This window comes from Amphiura filiformis, chromosome 17 (genome assembly GCF_039555335.1).
Source record: "Amphiura filiformis chromosome 17, Afil_fr2py, whole genome shotgun sequence".
NCBI lineage: Eukaryota > Metazoa > Echinodermata > Ophiuroidea > Amphilepidida > Amphiuridae > Amphiura > Amphiura filiformis.
Genome location: NC_092644.1, coordinates 9,470,892 through 9,494,803, shown reverse-complemented (window position 1 = coordinate 9,494,803; position 23,912 = coordinate 9,470,892). Strand labels below are relative to the sequence as shown.

At 35.9% G+C, this 23,912-nt stretch overlaps 1 protein-coding gene across 29 annotated transcripts in view; it reads left to right on the top strand.

The window, feature by feature from the left end:
- The window catches only part of LOC140136902 (voltage-dependent calcium channel type A subunit alpha-1-like), a 471,089-nt gene that overhangs the window by 305,250 nt on the left and 141,927 nt on the right, over positions 1–23,912 (top strand). For all 29 annotated transcript variants that reach the window (XM_072158531.1, XM_072158544.1, XM_072158537.1 and 26 more), the window contains 7 exons: positions 3,502–3,607; positions 9,812–9,951; positions 17,165–17,298; positions 18,567–18,743; positions 19,607–19,821; positions 21,507–21,610; positions 22,297–22,469. In XM_072158531.1, the coding sequence (XP_072014632.1) occupies positions 3,502–3,607; positions 9,812–9,951; positions 17,165–17,298; positions 18,567–18,743; positions 19,607–19,821; positions 21,507–21,610; positions 22,297–22,469 (1,049 nt within the window). The remainder of the gene's footprint in view (positions 1–3,501; positions 3,608–9,811; positions 9,952–17,164; positions 17,299–18,566; positions 18,744–19,606; positions 19,822–21,506; positions 21,611–22,296; positions 22,470–23,912) is intronic.

Genomic DNA, 23,912 nt, shown 5'->3' with positions numbered 1-23,912 from the left:
TAGAAGTTTGTGGCCCCTTAAGCATGTTAAGCCGCTCCTGGACCATAAGGTTGCACCACCTTATCATGCTTATAGCGGCGCTGTTCATTATTAAGATAACGAGCTTTTGGTGTATAATAGAGGTTATCCACTTCACTCATGTGTGACTTCTAACAAAAGGCACTGGTTCCCGTAGTATTCCTCATTCAAACTAATTTAATGCACGACCTTGGAGTTACCTGCATGACTTTGGCGGGCTATTTTGAAACAGTCATGGTTGCACATGCAGGTACTTCTTTAGAATGTCCTAAACAAGGTATAGCAGTCGTTGATAGGATATGCAGCTTACAGAACATGGATAACCTCTATAGGAATTGGTCTAGATCTCATAATTGAATACCTGAGTGGAAGAAGGGCCCAACTCCATCTGTTTTTGAGATATTAAGAAAAAACTTAATATTTAGAAAAGTTTTATAGGCAGAATGTTTTCATCTTCAGGGGACCTTAAATACATGAACATACAACATTACATACATTCGAAATTATAGAAGATGTTTCCATGGCAACGATACAGGTCTTAATACGAGCTGGAGTTGGGCCCTTCTTCCACTAATATACTGCAAGTGCCAGTTCCGTAAGTAGATGTGTTATAAATAGCTACAGAAATTTGATAATTATCCATTAATTGCACAAGCAGAAGCATGTACTATGTTAGCAAGAAAGTTAAATGTAGTGAAATGCATATTTCATGGATGAACAAAATTCCTCTTTAACCCAATATTTGTGGAAGAAGGGCCCAACTCCATGGAGTTGGGCCTTTCTTCCATGAAAACCATGATTAAGTGTACATGGAAGACTATTTAGAGAGTGGATTTTGGCTCATCTTTCACACACAAGGAAGAACAATCTGCTGGCAATAAAATGCTGGGTCTAACTCATTTTTGTGAAAAATTGGAGTTGGGCCCTTCTTCCACTCAGGTATTCAATTAATAGGACGGTGGTTCGATTCTCAGTCTCTGATTGTTATTTTATGCATTTTCTAATAATATACCGGTGGATAGAATGTGACTGTTCAGTGCATGCCAGAAGTGGGTAAGTGCAATAGCTGCCTTGTGCAGTGTTGTGTAGCTGCCATGTGTAGAGTACAATATAATGTGTGTAAATTGCCTAATATTCACAGGGCAGCTATTGCACTTGCCCACTTCAGGCACCGAGCAGTCCAATTAGGTTAAAATATTTCCATTATAATAACGAATAGCTGCTCTATATGAGGTATGTTGTCTATGGTACAGGAGGAGAGTTAGGGGCCACAATATCCTAAATGTATAGAGATACAGCTCGTCAGAGAGGCCATGTGATGGAAGTTGATTAAAGATGAATGGGGCGACGAGCCACACAACATCTCATATAGAAGCCAATGAGTTTGGATTAGGAACCAGGTCAACCAAGAGGAATTTTGTCAATAATTTTCTGTGTGATATCACTACAAATTGATTATCGCCTGGAAGCGAAAGAAATTCACAAGATTTATTTTCGCCACTTTGACCTTGTTTACACTGCAAAAATCGCTAAATTCGAATGCCGTTAACGAATGAGACGTAATTAAATGATCAATAAAGCGTCATAAATTGCAACGCAATCAACTAATATGTTCCTGTATGTGTACAGTTCCCGGTTTTTTCTCTTAATTTGACAAAAGTGCGGAAATAAAATACCGTGAATTTACAGCTATACATGTATAAGATATTGCAATGGAGGTATAGCACAAAGGCGATGTACGACGAGAGGACTGGTGGTAGAATTCAGATAAATATCTTCTGGCTTCTAGGGTAGTTCCAATTTTTACCCTGCGATTTCAATTTGGATCATCTTATTGCTTAGTAGCATAATATCGTCATCACATGCTAGGGTAATAAATAGGATTGGAGATGACCTGCATTAAAGGCTGTTTGTTTATTTGGTCACCTTAATCAAAATATGATAAACATGATAAATAAAGTGTGATACGTTTGGTGCCATTTTCATGGGTTGGAGGGAACACCATGCGCTGGTAAGACATGCTTAAAGGTGACTCTATACCATTATTGTTGCGTGTCTGTTCGCAAGCAAAATCACAATACCATTGTGTTTAATAAAGTTTTTTTAATGAATAAAGCTCCTAGAAGTTCATTATTGTGACCGATCCCATAAAAAGTAAATTTCTAATTAAGAGATTTTGAACTGTGGGGATTTAATAAGCTTGAATGCGACACCGAATCTGTTGTTGTATCTCATATGTATTACGTGTGCCCTTTTCCAGATATGATATATACAATGTGTCAATTGTGCTATTCCATTTAGAATCCACACTACAGATCTCACACCACCAAATCAGAGTCCCATAGAGATATGTGCTAAATTTGCCTTAAGAAAACGTCATTTTTTCTTCACAGGAGCGACTCAGTTTTAAGCGACAGCTATGATGGTTGAAATCAGCCCTTGCCTGATCCCTCTGGCTGGGAAAAAATATAGGTTGACCGTCATTATTTTTTACGACTGGCCCTCGAAGTCTACGATGCCTGGGAATTGCCTATTTTACAGGCAAAACCATGCCAGTGTTTCTGTAAAGAAAAGGCTGCTTAAAATCATTAAAAGTTATTTGATCTCGCCCATCTGTGGTACACTTGCAGGAAATAATATTACTAATCATGACCAATCCAAATTTGGCTAAAATTATGCAAATTTCTGCTCATTTTAATGCTTAAATTGAGAATACATGGGTTTTTCTAAGAAGTGAAATTAAGGGCGCACAACGATATAATTCTATTTGGTGGTGTGAAATCTACATGTACCCATATGGGAAATATCTGTTACAGGGGAGTATGAATTTCAAATGGAATGAGCACATTGGGCAGCTCCATTTGAATTTCATACACCCTCTGAGAAAGATTCAACATGAGTCTTCCCCGGAGGGAGAGTGAGTTTCAAATGGAGCTGCTAATGTGTTAATTCCATTTGAAATTCGTACTCCCCCTGTTGAAGATATTTCTAAAATCTTCCACGGGGGAGTGTGGATTTTAAATGGAATAACCCATTGCAGTCACGCATCTTCCACTTCTTAAACACTCTTGTACTTAACTTGTAATAATTGTTAAGAAAGTAGATTTGATGAATTGGCTGCTCAGGGCCAAAAGTGGGTAAGTGTAATAGCTGCCATGTGTAGCTGCCGAGCTGCCACGTGGATGAGTACAACACACAGCTGGTAAATTGCCAAATGTTCACAGGGGAGCTATTGCACTTACCCTGGCACTGAACAGTCGATATTTGGTATGATAACAAGCAACGATTTATAAAGATGTATACGTTTTTACAATTACATTCACATTTTAACGATGTTCAACTGTTTTTTCTTTTTCAGTATGCCTTCGAAAAATGTAATTGTTTTATATGTTTATGGTAAACATGGTAAATACGTTGTTTATTATATTTTGTATAGTTAAGTAAAAACATCTTGTTGACTTTTCCTTAACTCACTGTTTCTACTCCGTTTGAATATCTAATTCTGGCAACTATTATAGCCAACTGTGTCGTACTTGCTTTAGATACTCACCTGCCCGAAGGAGACAAAACGCCCATGTCTTTAGAATTGGTAAGTACTACTGGAGTTTCTTTGTTTTGAATGGTGGTGGTGGTGATGATGATGATGATGATGATGATGATGATGATGATGATGATGATAATGATAATAATAATAATGATAATGATAATGATAATGATAAGAATGATAATAATAATAATAATAATGATAATGATAATGATAATGATAATAATGATAATAATGGTAAAATGTGTATACTACAATGATGGTAGCAATGAAGATTTTCCAATACCCGGCTCACCGTTGAGAATAATGACCACCAATTATAGGTGATGATGAGGATGATGATGATGATGATGATGATGATGATGATGATGATGATGATGATGATAACAACGACGATGAATAATGATGAGGAGGAGGGTGACGACGATAACAAAGAAATTGATAATAAAGTACAATGTGTATACAATTATGATAGCAATGTATGCTTTCCAATTATCGGTTCACCGTTGAGAATAATGAGTGCCTAAAACCACCACCACGTTGCACTTCTTCGAATGAGGACAAAATTCAGGTAACAGATTCTGAAAAAAAAAACCCACAACATACACATGACTAACTAACTACAAGACTATTCATGATCATATTGAGATGACGTATGCATATTATACCTATCACGCTATTTTGTCGTAAATATTTTTTACGACCACTATGCAAAGTATATAGTGATTAAAATATCTATCGAATCTGCATGCATCCCCACCACACATATTGCATACCGGTATTATAACATGGATGATTGCTTGTAACATTTTCACCTGAACGCGGGGAGTGAGTACATATAGGTTTTTTTTAACCCTTTCATGACCGAGTAGGCATTATAGTACTGCAAAAGCTTAAAAAATACCGTTTTTCATCCTTCAAAATTTCACAATATTCATCATGATCAAGTTGGAAGCAAAAAAAAAAAAATCAAAATGGATAAAAAATATGTTCTTAAGATATTCTGGAATGATCCAAAGAATCGGCTTAACTAACTCCTATAGCAATGTCATTATCAGCGTCGGTTCCCATGTGTACATGAATCCTTTATGTGCCCATCTACGTGTTTATGTCGACTTTTATCTTACAGACTTTCTCTGACGGAATTTTTTTATGATCAATTTTTCAAACATACTGACACGTTTTTCACGTTATATAAAAAATGAATAATACGACATTACTACATTCGGTTAGGCGCATGAAAGAAGCCATTTATTTATGATCCTTGCGGAGAATACATAGCACTATAATGCTTTAGTTGAATGTCACTATAGACAAACAATAGGTTTATCAAACGGCAATAGTCAACAACAGTGTGTACCCCCTGAGCACTACCTGCCAATCTAACATTGCCCCTGATTGGTCAATTACATGATATCTTCATTTTAATCACCAATCAGAATGGAGTTTGCAAATAATTCACCCCATTTTTTTTGCGTGATGAAATTAGTCTGACAATGTTGCTGATTGGTCCAATTGATAATAAAAACTCCTTTTTGACCAATAGGCAGGTAGGTCTCATGGGGTTTAAAAGTATTACACCCTCCAGCTGTTTATTGAAATAAAAAATGCAGACGAATTTGTAGAGAGGCTTGCTAACAGTTACAGACCAGTGTGATTAATTATAAGGCATGTTTTCTAATCAACAATATTAAACACAGTCGAATGCGCTTATACTGCTTAAGATGTTTAGATGTGGGCCTTAATTATAATGAAAACACTAATATAGTGGTAATATACAACGAGCGAACGTACCTGGGCATACAAATATATGCAGCCTGCATAAATTAAGTGAGCATGGTCTGATATCATTTGTTCGGGAGGGGCGGGGGGGGGGGGGGCTTCGATATGAAATGGGTATAGGTGCAGGGCTGTCACTTTTACAGTAAGGGGCATTCGGTTAGAGCGAAATATAACAATACTAGTATGGGGTCATTGGTCGAGAGTATTACTTGAGGCATTCGGTGGGAGCAAAATATACAAAATATGGGGTCATTGAGAATGCTGGGTGAAAAACGGACCGTTTGGACCTTAATTAGGGAGCAACGAGAACATGGCCTTTTTAAAAGGAGATCTTTGGGTGAGAGCTAAAACAGTCCCTCAGAAGTCTCGAACGTTAATGCTAGTTAACATTAACTTTCTAGTTTTAAATGGCTTTGTTATTTCAAAATAAGTAAAAATAAAAGTTGCTGTTCAAATTGAAAAATAAGCGCCTTTGGGTGACAGATCGAATGGAAAAGTTAGGGTCTTTAACTATAGTTAGTGTATGCTATATCTGAAGACATCCTCAGAATAATTTACTGAAGACAGCTGTAGATTAAATTACTCAAAGTGCTATCTACTGAAGACAGCTGTAAAGTAATTTACTCAAAGTGCTATCTACTGAAGACAGCGGCAGAGTAATTTACTCAAATTGTTATCTACTGAAGACAGCTGTAGAATAATTTACTCAAAGTGCTATCTACTAACGATAGATGTATAACAGTGCTATCTACTGAAGACAGCTGTATAGTAATTTACTCAAAGTGCTATCTAATGAAGACAGCGGCAGAGTAATTTAAGTATTATCTAATGAAGACAGCGACAGAGTAATTTACTCAAAGTGTTATCTACTGAAGACAGCTGTAGAATAATTTACTCAAAGTGCTATCTACTAACGATAGATGTATAACAGTGCTATCTACTGAAGATAGCTGTAGAATAATTTACTCAAAGTGATATCAGCTGTATAGTAATTTACTCATCTTTTGAAGGAAGGCAGCTGTAGAGTATTTACTCAATGGACTATCTACTGAAGGCAGCTATAGAATGATCCAGGCCTACTAAAAGTGCTGTCTATTGAAGACAGCTGTAAAATAAAATACTCAAAGTGTTATTTACTGATAACAGCTGTAGAATAATTTACTCAAAGTACTTTCTACTGAAGACAGCTATAGAATAATTCAGTCAAAGTGCTATCTATATGGAGACAGCTGTAGATTAATTTACTCATAGTGCTATCTACTGAAGACAGTTGTATAGTAATTTGCTCAGTGCTAAGAATAATTTATTCAAAATGCTATCTACAAAAGACCGCTGTGGAATAATATACTCAGAGTGCTATCTACTGAAGACAGCTATATAGTAATTTATACAAAGACTGAAGACAGCTGTAGATTAATTCACTCAAATTGATATCTACTGAAGACAGCAGTAGATTAATTTACTCAAAGTGCTATGTACTGAAGACAGCTGCATAGTAATTTACTCAGTGCTAAGAATAATTTACTCAAAATGCTATCTACTGAAGACAGCTGTAGAATAATATACTCAAAGTGCTATCTACTGAAGACAGATGTATAGTAATTTATTCACAGTGCTATCTACTGAAGACAGCTGTATAGTAATTTACTCAAAGTGCTATCTACTGAAGACAGCGGCAGAGTAATTTACTCAAAGTGCTATCTACTGAAGACAGCTGTATAGTAATTTATTCACAGTGCTATCTACTGAAGACAGCTGTATAGTAATTTACTCAAAGTGCTATCTACTGAAGACAGCGGCATAGTAATTTACTCAAAGTGCTATCTACTGAAGACAGTTGTAGTCGCGTATTCATGGTATTAGCGGCTTAAACATTATTATATGATAGGCTTCAACATAATAGATATTTTCTCAAGAGCTATTACCGGACAATAGACAGGTAATGCATTTTTCAATTTGTTCAAATATATAGTAATCACTTTAGTCAAAGTACACGCTGCTGAAGACAGCTGTAGAGTAATTTACTGAAGATAGCTATATCATAATTTTTCAAAGTGCTATCTAATTTTATAAAAAGCATCCTTAACTCATACCTATATACAAATGCTATATAGGTTGCACCAACCCACAGGTTCTTACGACAGAACAGAAAGAGCAGATAAGGTTTGCCCTATGGTCCTGTTAGATAAATGTTCCATACGTTCATCGCTTGCTGCTTGCAAAAACATTTTCTAGTTTATTTTGATAACTTTAAATTAGAGATCTGGATGAGCTTATATAGAAGAGCTGGCAGCAAACATGACACTAGTGATGTCAGAGAGGCATCCTTCCGGAAAGACATCGACTTCATAGGCCACCTCTCAATGTTTACTCTTTGTTTATATATCAACGGCCATCGGGAATGACTCTTAAGATTGGTAGAACTCCAATGTACTTGGTAGAACTCCAAAAGTACTTGAGACCGGCGTAGTCGGATCGGCTATGAACCTTTCTATGAAGCGATGAGTGGCTGCAATTAGCTCACGGTCAACCGGGTGCTGTTTAGATAGGTCGGGTATTCATGGTATTAGCGGCTTAAACCTACCGACTTATTGGGTCATTCGCGTCATTAGAATCAACGCAAAGGAAATCGCCACAAGACGAAACAAAATAAATTTCCTATGTAAAAGGATTAAAAATATCTGGTTTTGACCGATTGTATTTAATGATGAATATTATTATGGAAGAATTTACGTAATAAGTGGATTATAGAATTCATTATATAATTATGTATCTTTAGATACTTAATCAGTGAAATTGAACGTTGAGTATTAGGCCCTACGCATTATTTGTGGTATATGACAATAATCAACATGATAATTTAAACGTAGACAACATTAAGGCTTAACGTATTGTCATTATTATATGATAGGCTTCAACATAAAAAGTTTTGAGATATTTTCTCAAAATATTAAGAGCTATCTCAAGAACCGCTGAACCAATATTGAGCTTGTTTGTACCCATTTTAATGCATTTTTCATACTGATTCCAAATATGGTCATGAAAATGTACGATTTTAAGTTTTTTGTTTAATTTTCAAACATTTTCACAAATTTTGAATCTGCAGTCAAAAGACGGTTAAAAAGTGCTATCATTATTCCTTCGAAAGTTTTACAAATAGTTAGAACTATGTGAAAGATGAATTTATAAAATGTCCATTAGGGGTTTTCTAAACGCCAATTAGACAAAAAGGGGTAAAGAAGAAAGCAGTCGTGAAAAATATTAGATAGGCTTAAAGTGCATGATAATGCTAGCGTCCGCCTCAAATTTGTGTCAGTATTAGATCGCTTTTGACATGTATATGCATTCGCAGGTTATGTTAGCGCACCTATATGCCTCTTCCAAATATGCAGAAATATGATATTTGTGTGGTTTTTTTAAATATATATTAGTGAATAACTGACGATGCTTTTAAAATAGAGAACATAATTCATTGTTTTAGCATCTAACTATTTCTTCCACGTTGTCTATAATGTTTATTGCAATATATACATGTATATGAATGAAGGAAATGGCATTTCCACATGGCGGAGAAACCCAATATGGTGGGATAACTAGTCCTTTTAGTAGACACTGTATATGGGGGTATAATTATTACCTAAGATTATATTAACACATTGATTGCGATAAATTATATAAATTAAAACATATTGAGGCACGTGGCTGTCACTGTCTTTGTTCAATTTCGACAAGAGCAAGTTTTGGTCAGAAACGCTATAAAATTTATGTATGACTCTGGAAAGTATTCATCGTTTATAAGTTTAAAAAATGATAAACAAGCAAATCAACAACAAAAACAAAATGACGCGATAATTCGATACTGGGTATGTTGTATAATACAATGTTCGATAGCAATATGGGTTTTCCAATTCCCGGTTAACCCGGAAAATGCACAATATGGTGCACCATCGTGCGCAACTTGAACAACTCTGCTGCTGCTGCTGCTGCTGATAATGATAATAAAGATCAAGATCAAGATCAAGATAAAAATAAGGATAAAAGATAAAGATTAAAGATTAAAGATAAAAGACAACGACTAATTCTGAAAATGATAACGATCATTATGAAATATACTGATGGTAGAAAAGAAGATTTTCCAGTTCCCGGCTCACCATGGGGAAACATGACCATCAATATTATATAGGCACTGATGGTGCTGCACTGCTGCTATTGATGATATTGATGATGATGATGATGATGGTGATGGTGATGGTGATGGTGATGGTGGTGATGGTGGTGGTGGTGGTGGTGGTGGTGGTGATGATGATGATGATGATGATGATGGTGATGATGGTGATGATGATGATGATGATGATGATGATGATGATGATGATGATTTTCATCAGTTAATTGTGTATTGTTGTGCATATGTATTATATAAAAGCAGACCCTCTCATCATCTTTTTTATCTTCTTTTTATTTCTACAGGAGAAAACAGAAGTCTACTTTCTAGTTATATTTGTTTTTGAATTTATTGTGAAAGTCATAGCACAAGGGTTTATACTGCACCCTGGGTCGTATCTACGAAACGGATGGAACATGATGGATTTCGTAGTCGTAGTCACAGGGTAAGTACTCAGGTTCAATTCGCCAGCGAAGTGTTATCACGCTTTTGAGTTCTGCACCACGATCGAAATGATCGCAACACAAAGTCTATGACATGTACTCCCCATTGCAAAAGGTGCGTGATCCAGTTACCACGGAGTTATGTAACCACTTCGCTGGCGGGGGGGTCTTCCTGGCTGAAGGTACACGGGGATGTGCCACCGTTTTAGGGTACCTTTTCAGCGATTTCGGTATATCGATGGTGGATTTCAGTGGGGACCAATGTGCCAAATTAGGCGCATTTGGATAAAAGTGCCCATAAAAGTGCCCAATTAGGGCAAATTTGGGTGCATTTTGGGTGTTTTTGTGAAAAATAGGTACACTGATGGGTGACAGAAAGTAGGTATAGAGAAAGTCAGCATCCGAAAGTCTGCGTGACACATCCCTGTACAAAGTTTTTGTACTGCTCCGGTATTTTGCTTATTTCCCGTGTAACCTTGGGAAACAAGCATCCTATATTGTGAATCTTTATTTAAATTGAGACCATTTTGATAAACAAAGTGACTTGGTACACTAAATGTGTTTATTTATTTATTATTATTATTATTATTAGTAGTAGTAGTAGTGTTATTATTATTATTATTATTAGTGTTATTATTATTATTATTATTATTAGTGTTATTATTATTATTAGTGTTATTATTATTAGTGTTATTATTATTATTATTATTAGTGTTATTATTATTATTATTATTATTATTATTATTATTATTATTATTATTATTATTATTATTATTATTATTATTACTATTACTATTATTATTATTCCACGATATAAGTTTCTTGTTACTTTATGCATTGCTTTCACTATAACCTGATACTATATCGCCAACGCACCCCTACGCGTATCGTCCGTTACATTTATGTGTCATGCTGTAAATTTTACATGTTTATTTGTCTGTTTATTTGTCTTTGTTTTGATTGTATGAAGTCAGTTGTCTTAGTTTTGTTTGTATGAAGATGTTGAATAGGTTAAAGCTATAATAAACAATCCAGGGTTACAATAACAACGATTAGGGCCCTACGATACTATGGATTCAATAACTTAATTGGGAAACGACGACGCAAAATACAAAATAAAATAACGCATGCTTAAATAACATGAACAAGGAAGACATAATGTTCAATTACAATAGCTACACTGTTATTTCCACCTGAGATCACACTGTGAACATGCTTTGTCGTAATAATTACCGCATAATGAAGCGAGTGGTATAGACATTTATGGTGGCCCAGTAATCATTGATTGATTTCCAAAGGTCAAGGTATACTATGGAGTCTTATATTTCGATTTTAAGACGAATTACAATTTTTGTTTAAAAGTATACAATCCTAAGTAAAGCTGTAGGCATAGGCTATACTCAGTCGCAAAGTTGCACGTACCCCTTCAATCGATTTGAAAATTCAGAAAATCTCATAATAAAATTGCCGAAAATGGCTTGTCCCCCTGTCACGCCCTGTACCCCTCCCCTATCATGGTCGGTGTCCCCATAGGATGATCCACGATACGCCACAACCACTCTTTGAGAATACTAAATTAGCAAAAAAAAACAGCACTAAATTGTCGCTGTGATATTGATAATGATGATACGATGATTATGACGATGACGATTTGACGATGACGCGATGACGATGATGATGATGATGATGATGATGATGATAATGATGACAATTGTATTACATAGCACTTTAGCCTGCATCAATATATATATATATATATATATTTGAACATCTGTATGACGACTGGATGGAGTCGACTACTCAGATTTACCTATGCATGCATGACGCAGTTAAAATGATGATGATAAGTCAATTAATTATTATCAATTATGTTAACAATTTACTTTATTGCATTCCATGCTTGTCAATGATTTATAGCCAACTATTAATCCACAATATCTCTGTTTGTTTACAAAATGCCTATTTAATAGCATTGCGCATGCAAATATTATGACAGAATAAGAGGAATATAATTTACAAAATATATTAATGTTCATTTAGCATCTGTTGTGGTAAATGCAAATATTATGGCACCATACACACACACCCCACACTGGCGACATTTTTGAATAGAATTTCGGCTTAATACTGGTAGCGTATATAGATTTGGGCAATGTGATCAGGCTCTTTTTTTTGGGGGGGGGGTCCTCCAATGAGTTGTTTTGCTAATTAAACCCCCGAAAGAACATTTCAACTCCCTTAAAACCAACCCAATGAAAATTTCAACCCCTTAACCCCATAGTATAAAATTGACAAATTTGCCACAAACAACTGACCCTGATACGCCAGTGTATATGCAAAATCATTGGACCCCCCAAAAAATGTTAATTTTAGGCAATAAAGCATTAAAAAGCAAGCATGAAATTGACAGAAATGCACTAACTAATGTTTATGAAACCCCCCTCCCGACTGCTCCTTATTCAAATCTCCCCTTGTTGTAAAGTAGAATGATCCATTACCACTTCCGGTTGAAATGGCGGCCCCCATGAAAACAATGAAAACAACGCAAATCGAATTTAGTGTATGTGTTAAAGTTCATATTTTGAACTTGAAAGCTGTTGTTTCAATGACCACGATGTCAGCTTTTATCATGTTTATATTATACAACTATTCTGATGGCACATTGTCGGACAGGATGATCAGGCGATGGATAAAAGTGAAAAAATGTTTAAGCTTACCTGCCGCATATCCGTTTATGCTGGTAGTATCCAATAATAATCCATCCATGTACCGTACATGATGTCGGGCATGATGTAAACTTCCGTGATCGTAAGTCGAGACCTATGAACTTATTCGAGAACTCTAGCATCGAATTTCACACAATATTATACAGTTAGTTACACATTCGATGGCTATCGTTTTTTGCCGATCAGCGTTGAATTTTTTTTGATATGATCACCCGTTAATAACAAACCATGATCAGCTGTGTTTACTTCCGAAGTTCCATTGCTTTCTGTGTCATGCTTCATCGAGTAGTACTAGATTTTGATAGCAATGGACTCTACTAGCCTCAAATGTGAAGCTATCAGTGAGCAAATTCAAAGAGTACTTCTCGGGCAAAAAAAATGAACCTATACGTTGATTTTGTTCATAGGTGTATCAAGAAAAATCAAATTCAACCCTGGGAGGAGTCACTCAAATATAAAGGTGCTATTGTAGGCCTATGCTCATTAATGAAAATGGCAGAGTGGATTTTGTGGAGCATACAGGATCCGCGTCAACATAAGGGGTCCTTTTCGCTCTATTGACACATGCATGCATGGATCTTCATAAGGGTCACAAAGCATTTTATTCATTCTAAAAGGATTGTGTGAAGTAGCACTTAAAATTACGGTACCGTAGTGATAATAATTTTTAAATCTTCACAAGCTTCAAATCCTAGACATACTTTAAAATGTTTTGAAAATAGTCTTTTGTATCAACATGGTATGAGAAAGTAAATACGCCATTTAGGGGTAAAAATGTTGTGGTAATACGTAACGCCATTAGGGTATACATTCAATATTGACAAAAACGCCATTTTATAGGGTGGCAAATTTGCTATCATCATTTAAATGCAGTCTGTTCTGAGGATTGATAACAATAAAGTGTGCAATTGTAGGCTATTCATTAATGAAAATGGCAGAGAAATGTCGGATTTTGTGGAGTATACATGGGAAAAGCGTCAACATAAGGGGTCCATTATTCGGCTCTATACATAGGAACATGACAATGCATTTTTTAGTTTGTCATATAAAAAGGGTCACAAAGCATTTTATTCATTCTAAAAGATTGTGCACAGTCAAAACATTATTAAGTATTATTGAGTATCGATTCGTAGTAACATAATTTTAAATTTTCACAAGCTTCAAAAAATACTTTAAAATGTTTTCAGTCTTTTGTTCAACATGGTATGTAATAGCATTTAGGGGTAAAAATATTGTGTTACGTGCTGGATTTAGGATGTCAATTTTCCCATGATACATCACGATTTTTCCTATGATCATTTAAATGCAGTCTGTTCTGAGGATTGATAACAAGCAGTGTGAATTAAGAAAAAAATCGGGTCATCCGGTGAATGACCATACCTCAGAAACACACGGTGAAAAAACAATAGCCATGCATTGGAGCAGCAGCACAATTACTTGCCACTCATCATTATCCTCTGGTACTTCTTATATCATGAGCTGTAAAACAGCATGGCTTATTTGATGAATCTTGGAAGCCATAGTCATAACTTGTGATTCTGCCATTCAAATCTTCCAGTGTGAATTCACCTGCTTTAAAGACGAGCTATAACAAGTTTCATTTCCCATGGCATGCACATACCCTCAAGGAGATTGTGCATTAACAGTCATCTGATGACCAGGTCATGAAATCTGGTCATCAGGGTCTTAGCTAGCCACCCGTCTGGCCGTCATTTTAGTTTGCTCCTGGGACGGGCAAAATTAATGCCTTTGACATGCTATATTATAAATTGTATGTGTTGAGAAGCTAATTGACCTTTTTAGTAGACCCAATTTGTAGAACAAGGCCATATCAGCACATATTTGAACTCTTTGAACCCCCAATGGTCTATAGATGTCTGCTAAATGTTTTAAAGGTCAAATTACGACAGGCAATTTTATTCAAATGACGGGCAACCCTCAATAATATATCTAGCTAAGACCCTGCTGGTCATCCACCAAAATTTTTGGTCAACTGTTTATACAATGTATATTTAAAATTTAGAATTTTAGGGTTTTTTAAAAATTGGTTTTGGAGTGACCCTGGACCTAGAGCTAAATGCTAAAAAAACCAAGTTTTTTGTGTTTTTAATATGCAAAGTTATAATATGTGTTCATGGTATACTCTGTTAATGATTTCAAAATGGATACAAATTCAATGCATTTTGAAATCATTAACAAAGTATGACATGTACACAACTTATAACGAGCTACAAACCCAAAAAAATAAACAATTAAAAAAAAAGTATGGGAGTCCAACGGGTAACCTGCAGTGAATTTCTGGTCATCCGGCAGCAAATCTGGGTGTAATGCCCGGATTACCACTTAATTGGCACACTGATAACAAGCACAGCCACAGGTAGCACTTTCATATTCGAGTGACCCCCCGGAACCCCCATGAGAACACAAAACTTTATAAAAATAAATGGGATGTGCTGGGACAAGGTTGTTCACAATCAGTAATATCATTTTTCTTTTTATAAAATACTCAAAATAATTTTGAAGTACATAAAGTAGTCTTGCAGAAATTGTTTGATAATGATACATGGAAATGGAATAGGATCAACAAGCTCATTTGTATTTCTTTGTATCGTTCCGTTTCTCTGTATGTGTCGTTTGTGTTTGTTCAATTTTATGTACCATGCAACCAATGTAAATCTCTTTGCAAATTAAAGACAGAATGCTGATAGTTAATCATCATCTTTTCATCTGTATTCATGTACCATGCATGTTTAATGCTTTATTATAATAGTAAATTTGCTTTGCTCTGCTTTTGCTACCTTTTTGCACGCACATCCATACTTGCCATTGGGCACATTTTGCATGTTCGTCCGTACCCCTCTGACAGATCATTGTCATTGTTTTTCCCTGGGGCTGATCAACCAGCAGTAAGGGCCTTTAGAGTTATAAGACCCCTTAAATTGGTATCTGGTTTTGAAGGTGAGCTGAAACAATACTAACAAGTTTTCTGAGTAAGAAACGTCCATGGGCAGGAAATACCTCCTATGTGTCTTTGGCCCTTGAACATGTTTAAAACAAAACTGCAAATAGGTTGCATAGGTGGTTTTGCTTTAAACATGTTCAGGGGCCAAAGACACACTATAGGAGGTTTTTCCTGCCCATGTTGTTGTGTTGATGACTAAGAGTGAAGATGTTTCTTCAAACAAACAACTTTAACAATTGACGAATACATTTGTGACAATGGTATTGTTAATATGTCATGCTTGAGTCATGGTTTCTTTTTATTTAAATTGCACATTAAAAAGAAACCAAAAACTAAGTTTGGCCTTGTAATATAAGTGTCATCATAACATGTGTTGATTGTTTACTTGTTTACAAGTTCAAAATGTAACAAACAATTAACACATATTTTATATCACGAGGGCCTTTTATAAATTCAACCTTTGATCCACCTAATCACCTATATGCATTAGTTTACCCTGGTTTGACTGTTTTACATTTTGTTTGTTAGTAAATTGTCGCTATTGTTATTAATACTCTTTTGCACCTGCTTTGTTCTCATTTAAATTCACATGCAATTATGTCCTGCAATTGTTTATATATTAATTAATTTGTTTGTTTATTGATTGATTGATTTTGAAGTATTTTTATATTGTTAATTTTTTAATTTATTGTTTTAAATTTAAATTTTTTGTTCATTTTATTATCATTTAATTAATTTATTGATTACAGATTGGGCCTATGTGAATATGTTTGCTATTTGTTAATTATTTATTACCGTATACATTATGGAAGTAGAATTCCAAAATAGGTCCAGAAAAAATGTATTTAATATTAGGAAAATCTATGGGATGTTATTTTTATAATAGCCAGTTTTTAAAACATTATGTGAATTGGTTTATATCTTTGTAATAACAAATACAAAGTTGTATTAAATTGATTACTTTGTTCGGCTTATAATGGCATTCCATTTTAAATCCACACTACCCCTATGGAAGTTTTTAGAAATATCTTACACAGGGGGAGTATGAATTACAAATGGAATTAGCACATTAACCAACTCTATTTGAAACTCACCCTCCCTCTTTGGAAGATTCAGGTTGAATCTTTCTCAGGGGGTGTATGAAATTGAAATGGAGCCACCTAATGTGTTCATTCCATTTGAAATTCATACTCCCTCTGTAGGGGGTAGTGTGGATCTTAAATGGAATCACCTAATTTGGCAAAGACTCATAAACATCGTGGAATGATATGGAATGATTAGAAGGGGAGTGCATGTGGTTAGTGACAGTTGCATGACTGGGCACACTTATGTGAATTTATGCAAGCGTAAATTGGGACTTTATCGACGCAAACAGCAACAAGAACCGAATCATTCTAGCCAATTATATGCAGAAGAAAGTATAGATTGTGATATTTCCTGTAATATTGTGGATGCCTGTTTATTTAACATTTAATGTTTAACACTGTATTTGTATTTATCCCTCCCTATGTGTGTTTGTAAATACAGAACTATCACATATTTTGGAGAAAATGTTGATGAGCAAGAAGGAGCCGCAGAAAGTGCAGATTCAGCTTTTGATCTCCGAACTCTGAGAGCTGTAAGAGTGCTACGACCCCTTAAATTAGTTTCTGGTATCCCAAGTAAGTTCTGGGTTCTCACTATGGACCAAAATAGCCTCACCTACTGATGGTTTAGTTCAATTGCCTCCATTAAACACATCATGGTATAACATTTGACCTCAAGTTGTGGAGTACAAGTTTTAGTGCCCAGTGCTTTCAAAGGTCATTTAATGATTGTATAAGAATATTGAGATAAAGAACTGTGCCATAAGGTAGCTGAGAATGATTGAGATCCAAGTGTTTTTGTTTCACTAACTTTTGATGTTTAATATTAATATATATTCTTCCCCTTAATTATTCCCTGTGTGTGTTCTTATTGGGGCTGCCTGCATATGTACACCGTCACCAAGGTACTTGGCTGGTACTGTGCAGAACCACTTGCTGGTGGTTCCTGTGCAGCATTGGTATGTATAGGTAGTCTGTGTGTACCAGTGAGGTACCTTGATGGGGGTGTACCTGTGCAGGCAACATCTCCCTCCTCAGACTGTCCTTTGTGGCCATATTTTTACATTTAGATTTCTTGCCTCGGATACCTTTCAATACTGCATAAGCACTTAATTGTTATGCCTAAATTTGTGCGACCTGGAAGTCAAACACGTTAATTTGAAATATACATCATTATTTGATAATGGTCGGAAAATAACCAATAATAGTGTAAAAAATGGTGCACTAAATGGCTTCATTTGGACTCTCATTTTGGAAATGTTTCCACGGCTGATGGGTGCATCCCCTTTCAGACACCCCCCGCGTGCAAGTGATTTATAGTTTTAGACAATAATATCACACCAAGCAATTCTAAAAAGTTGACTGCCCTGTGCCAGGAAACTGGGCGGTGCAGTTCTCCAGCTGTTATTTAGCTAAAGTGATTTTGACTAAAATGTTTTGAAAAAAAATTCAGGAAATTTTCAAAATATGTTTGCAAAAACTGTTCGGATTTTTCAAGCCTTATGTGATTTTTAGGGTCTTTTAACATCTTCCAGAAAAAAAATTCAGACCGACAGTGACATCCGCAGGTTCACAAGAGTGGGGGGGGGGGGGCACAGGTCTTTATTACCCAACTGCTCACAAATTTTCGACTCGCTTGCTCAACATAATTGGTAATCCCATGATTTTTCCACAACTGGGTGCATTTCCCTCTACTTTCCAGCAAAAGTGGGGGATCATCTACCCCCCCCCCCCCTTGCGCATGCCACTGGACACTGACCCTGCTTGGTAAGTGTGTCTGATCGTAGAGCAGTTCTTCTTGTTGTTGGCTTACTGAAATGTTTGTTGTTCTCATTACTTTACAGGTCTTCAAGTTGTATTGAAGTCTATTATACGTGCCATGGCCCCCCTTATGCAGATAGGTTTACTCATTTTGTTCGTCATTATTATTTTTGCCATTACTGGCATGGAGTTCTTCCAGGGACTATTCCACAAAACATGCTTTTATACAATTGATAGGGACAATATAACATCCCCGAAATGTGAGTATACCATCATAGTTACTTTTAAAAAATAAAGCCTTTAAGGTGGTACTACACCCCTTGATAAATTTGTGACTATTTTTGCATTTTTCTCAAAAAATAATACCACACTGGTAACAAAAGTGATGTATATTATAGGGGCAAGGAATCCAGTTACTACATTGGAATTTCAGTGACTGAAGACAAGCGGTACATTATTTATGATAAGAAAAGAGGTACCGCTAGAATGTACCTCATTTCGTAACATACATAATGAACCACTTGTCTTGAATCACAGAAATTTCAGTGAAGTAATTAGATTCCTTGCCCCTATAATATACATAACGTTACCAGTGTGCAGTTATTTTTTGAGAAAAATGCAAAATTAGTCACAAAATTGAAGGCCCACAGTGTAATATTACCACAGTGTAATTTTAGGCCTCAAATATGTTTCGTTAAAGTGGTATGAACATAAATGTGGTAGTTTGGTGATGCCAGTACAACACTCCGGAAGTTTTTTCTTCTAAACAAAATGTAAACAAATGGAACCATTTGAACTGATAAACTTGAAATAATAATGTATGGGTGATGGACCACAATGTGAGGTAGACAACACAAGGTGTTACAATCGGAAAACACCAACCTTGAATGGGATCGAATTATTTCAGGGGTTTGAGAGTTCCTCTTTTCAGCTGATTTCGTTTTTTTGCCAAAATTGACACATTTTCAGCCCATATTCAGCATATTTACACTGATTTTTATGCTTTTTTGGCCTGTTATTTACAGACACTAAAAGGTCAAAATGTTATCCTTTTGTATCACCTTTGGTTTCAAATAATAGAATATTAATTATGCCATTTTATTATTTTCCCCTTTTTATCCAGCTAATGAGTTTTCGGATAATGAACCCGATGTGTGTGGAGAATCAGATAGCAACGGCAGACAATGCTGGGATGGATCAGCGGAAAATGCTGCCATATGCGGTGAATACTGGCCTGGTCCAAACTATGGCATCACCAACTTTGACAATATGTTATTTGCCATGTTAACTGTGTTTCAATGCATAACCATGGAGGGATGGACAGATATTATGTACAATGTAAGGGAAAGAAGGAGGTCAAGATTGAGCCACCATGACAAGACCAGAGCAACATATCTAAGCCAGTTGAACTTTTGCTTTTTGTTTTTAAAATAAATTCAGAACATTATTTCAGAATAAACAAGCAAGTGAATTTGTTATATATTGGCTGTTTACTTCCACATGCAAATTAGCCCTAGAAAAAACCTTAAGAACTTACGACAAAGTTGCTCCGTTCTTTTCTAGTGTAGCTCTTCTGTGGCTTATTCCTCATTATATAGGCTGGTTTCAGCAGCCACCTTTATGTGTCTTTTGTGCCATATATGGAAATATTGTCCGTTTCCATTGGATTTTTATCACTTGGAATATCTAACCTTTGGAATATACCCATCAATGCTTATAATTGGAGGTTTGTATCTTAATAATTTTGTGTTTTGGAGACCTTGTTTGGGGTAAGTAGCATTTTCTTTTGTTACTTTTGTCCGGAGAGAAACCACCTTATTAGTGCAAATATTGGGCTATTCCATTTAAAATCCACACTACCCCTGTGGAAGATTTAGCCAAAGTCTCCCACAGAGGGAGTTTAAATTTTGAATAGAATAGACAATTGGGTAACTTCCAAGTGAAATCCTCCAGTTGTAGAAGATATAGGTAAAGCCATAATACAGGGGAGTATGGGTCTCAAATAGATTAACTCTGACCAATTACATTTGAAAAACATACTCCCCCTGGGGAAGATATTTCCAAAATCTTCCACAGAGGTAGTGTGGATTTCAATTGGAATAGCCCATTGGAAACCAGCCTGAAGTGGATTGTCATGCATGGGGACAAAAAACAAGTGTACTTTTTTTTGGCATTTTTAAAGGAGCAAAATCAAACACTATAATGAACAATTTAGTGATACAAAGGTTTGTTTGTCGTCACTGGTCGGGAAAAACCTTGTATGTACTTTTTGCCCTTGAACATGGATGAAGCAAACCATCCAAACCCTGGGCACCTTGGGAGAACAATGCCAGTGCATTGAAAGGTTAACACAGGTTAAATAAGAATGAAATAAATAAATAAATAAATAAATAAATAAATAAACCATTCAATATAAAGTCTACACCTACAAGGCATTATCCATGTTCAAGGGCCAAAAGTACACATAAGGTTTTTCCTGCATGTATTTTTGGCCCTTGAACATGGATAAAACAGCCTCTTAAATATCAAGTCTACACCTACAAGGCATTATCCATGTTCAAGGGCCAAAAGTACATATGAGGTTTTTCCCGCCCAGTGACGTTATGTAACACTTGGCGTGCATAATCGGCATGCCATGATCACATACACATCGCAAACAAGCAAGTGTAAGGAGCAAATAATCTTACATGAACATGTAGCAATTGTATACAGGTGTACAGGTGCACAAAACTTCTGGGGCCTTTTACATGTCCACAAAACACTGCAATACATAATACATCTCATGCACCAAATCATTTTGTACCACAAGTTTGATTAGGTCATAATGTTTCGCATTACATGACCTTGTTTGACCTTCCCTTACATGCATATCATTTGTAATGTAATAACACAATGACACACCCTTCCCACATTGTTTTTGTTGGGAGGGGGGCTGTGTAATGATAAAGAGAGCCCATATTTTGTATGGCTATTTCATGTAATGTAAAGTGTACACTTAATTTTACATGTTTTCTTCTCCGCAGTGTAATGATGCAGTGGGCCCGTATTATGTATGGCTCTATTTCATTCCACTCATTATTCTAGGCTCCTTCTTCATGCTTAACCTTGTTCTTGGTGTTCTTAGTGGGTAAGTTGATTATCATCAGGTGTATCGTGAATAGGTGGGATATTGTTTTTCCGGGGAGGGGAGAAGTGTAATGATGCAGTGGGCCCGCATTATGTATGGCTCTATTTCATTCCACTTATTATTCTAGGCTCCTTCTTCATGCTTAACCTTGTTCTTGGTGTTCTTGAATAGGTGGGACATTGTTTTTCCTGGGAGGGGGCTGTGTAATGATAAAGAGAGCCCATATTCTGTATGGCTATTTCATGTCACTAATTAGTCTGGTCTCCTTATAGATGTTAAAGCCATAATATACAGTTGTGATCAAATTCAATGTTATTCTTTGCCAACAATTTACGAAATAGTTTTAGTGTAAAGTGACAGGTTTTTTATCATTGTGTAGTATTTTTACTATTGCTAATAATGTACTGAACATCATGGAGTAACTTATCCAGTACATTAACAGCAGCATCATCTTGAAAAGTGAGGGGGGCGGTGACATTTGGCCTAAATTGTCAAAAAGTGGCTGAAAAGAACAAATAATGGCAAATTTTGCAAAAAGTGGGGAGACACATCCCTGTGTCCTCCCAGGATTGATGCCAATGGGTGAATATGGCAGATTTTAGAGCATATATCTCAGCTTTAGGAAACTTTCCTCATCTGGGTCTCTTCATGATGAACACATTCCTCACCTTCCCTTATTACCACAGTGAATTTGCAAAGGAGAGAGAGAGAGTTGAAAACCGTCGAGCCTTCCTCAAATTAAGACGGCAACAGCAACTAGACAAAGAACTCAACGGGTATTTAGAATGGATTTGCAAAGCAGAAGAGGTCATGTTAAATGATAACACCATCACAGATGAAGAAAGGGCCGCTATAGAAGGTAGGAAAACTTTCCCCAAACATTTTCTGAACTATTTTTTTTAATACTATTTACAATGCAATCACAGGGAGAGGTAAACTATTTGCCCCACTAGTCTTGAAAATACTGTAGGAATGTCAGTGTTAACTTAACACCAAATTGGTAATAATTATGTGCATTTGTCAGCCTGGAATCTTGTACTATTCTTAAAAGTTCAAGGCTGTGCTTTGTGTTCTTACAGAATCGTGATTGGAAAGCACAAGTTAGCCAGCAAAGATGCCGAATTCTGCATACTGAACTTTAAAGAATATGACAACGTTTTCAGTCTAGTTTGATTTGTATGATTAAAAATCTTGGTATATTGAAAGTTGCCTCATGCCCTGTATTCCTTGTGAATTTGTTTTGCATAATTTTGCATAAATTTGCATATTTCAACCCTAAGTATAAAAGCCAAGACAAGTTCACAATCACTTGCCATTAGTAAGGTCATGTCACTGTGAAACACCTATTTCTGTTTGCATTGTACTTTTTGTTTTTTGGTTCAAAGTTCAAAGAATTTGATAATCACTGATTTGCATTTTTTAAGTTTTTCGATATAAATTGTGTTCAAATGCATACCACATAAATGTAGCCACAAGTAATGAATGATGCATCAGAAAAAATGAATTGATTTTTTTTTCATGTTTTGTTTATAATGTGTATCATTAAGCAGTAATTACCCATTGTGTTTTTTTGCAAAATTGGGAACAGAGATTATGTACTAATGGCTGATGATCATAATTATGTGAAATGTATGTTAATGCCAATGAGACACATAATTTGGAAGTTGAAAATTATGCATATTATTTCTTCAAAGTGTCTTTAAATACACATGATGTGACTTATGAATGTGATATTGATACTAGAGAAAAAAAACTTGGTGTGTGCCTTTACATCACATTACTTCCGAGGACTCATACCTAAAAACACAGCGAGGACCTTGTGCCGGCTGAGGACCTAAACATAGGGACCTCAGAATGATATGATCGCAATGCATCAGAAATGGCACATCCTATACCTACATCACCACCCCCCAGTTTTTCATAGAATAATACGATCGCGCGACCTTCATGACCGAACCTTGACCTTAAAAGCAACGACCATGTGATTGGTCAAGCTGTGTTTGTGCCGCAAACACCGGTCTCTGAGTAGTACACCTGACGCAAATACCTGTGCGTACCCAAGTTGGCTCTCATGATCGAGAATTAAATATTTTGCCTATAATAAGATTTTGTTTTCATTCTTATTGCTCTGCATGCTAGCCATAGGCGTCAATATTGAGATATTTTCTCAAAATATCAAAAGCTATCTCAAGAACCACTGAACCAATACAGGGCTTGTTTGTACTCATTTTGATGCATTTTTCATGCTGATTCCAAATATGGTCATGAATATGTACAAAATTTTTGGACTTTTAAAAGAAAA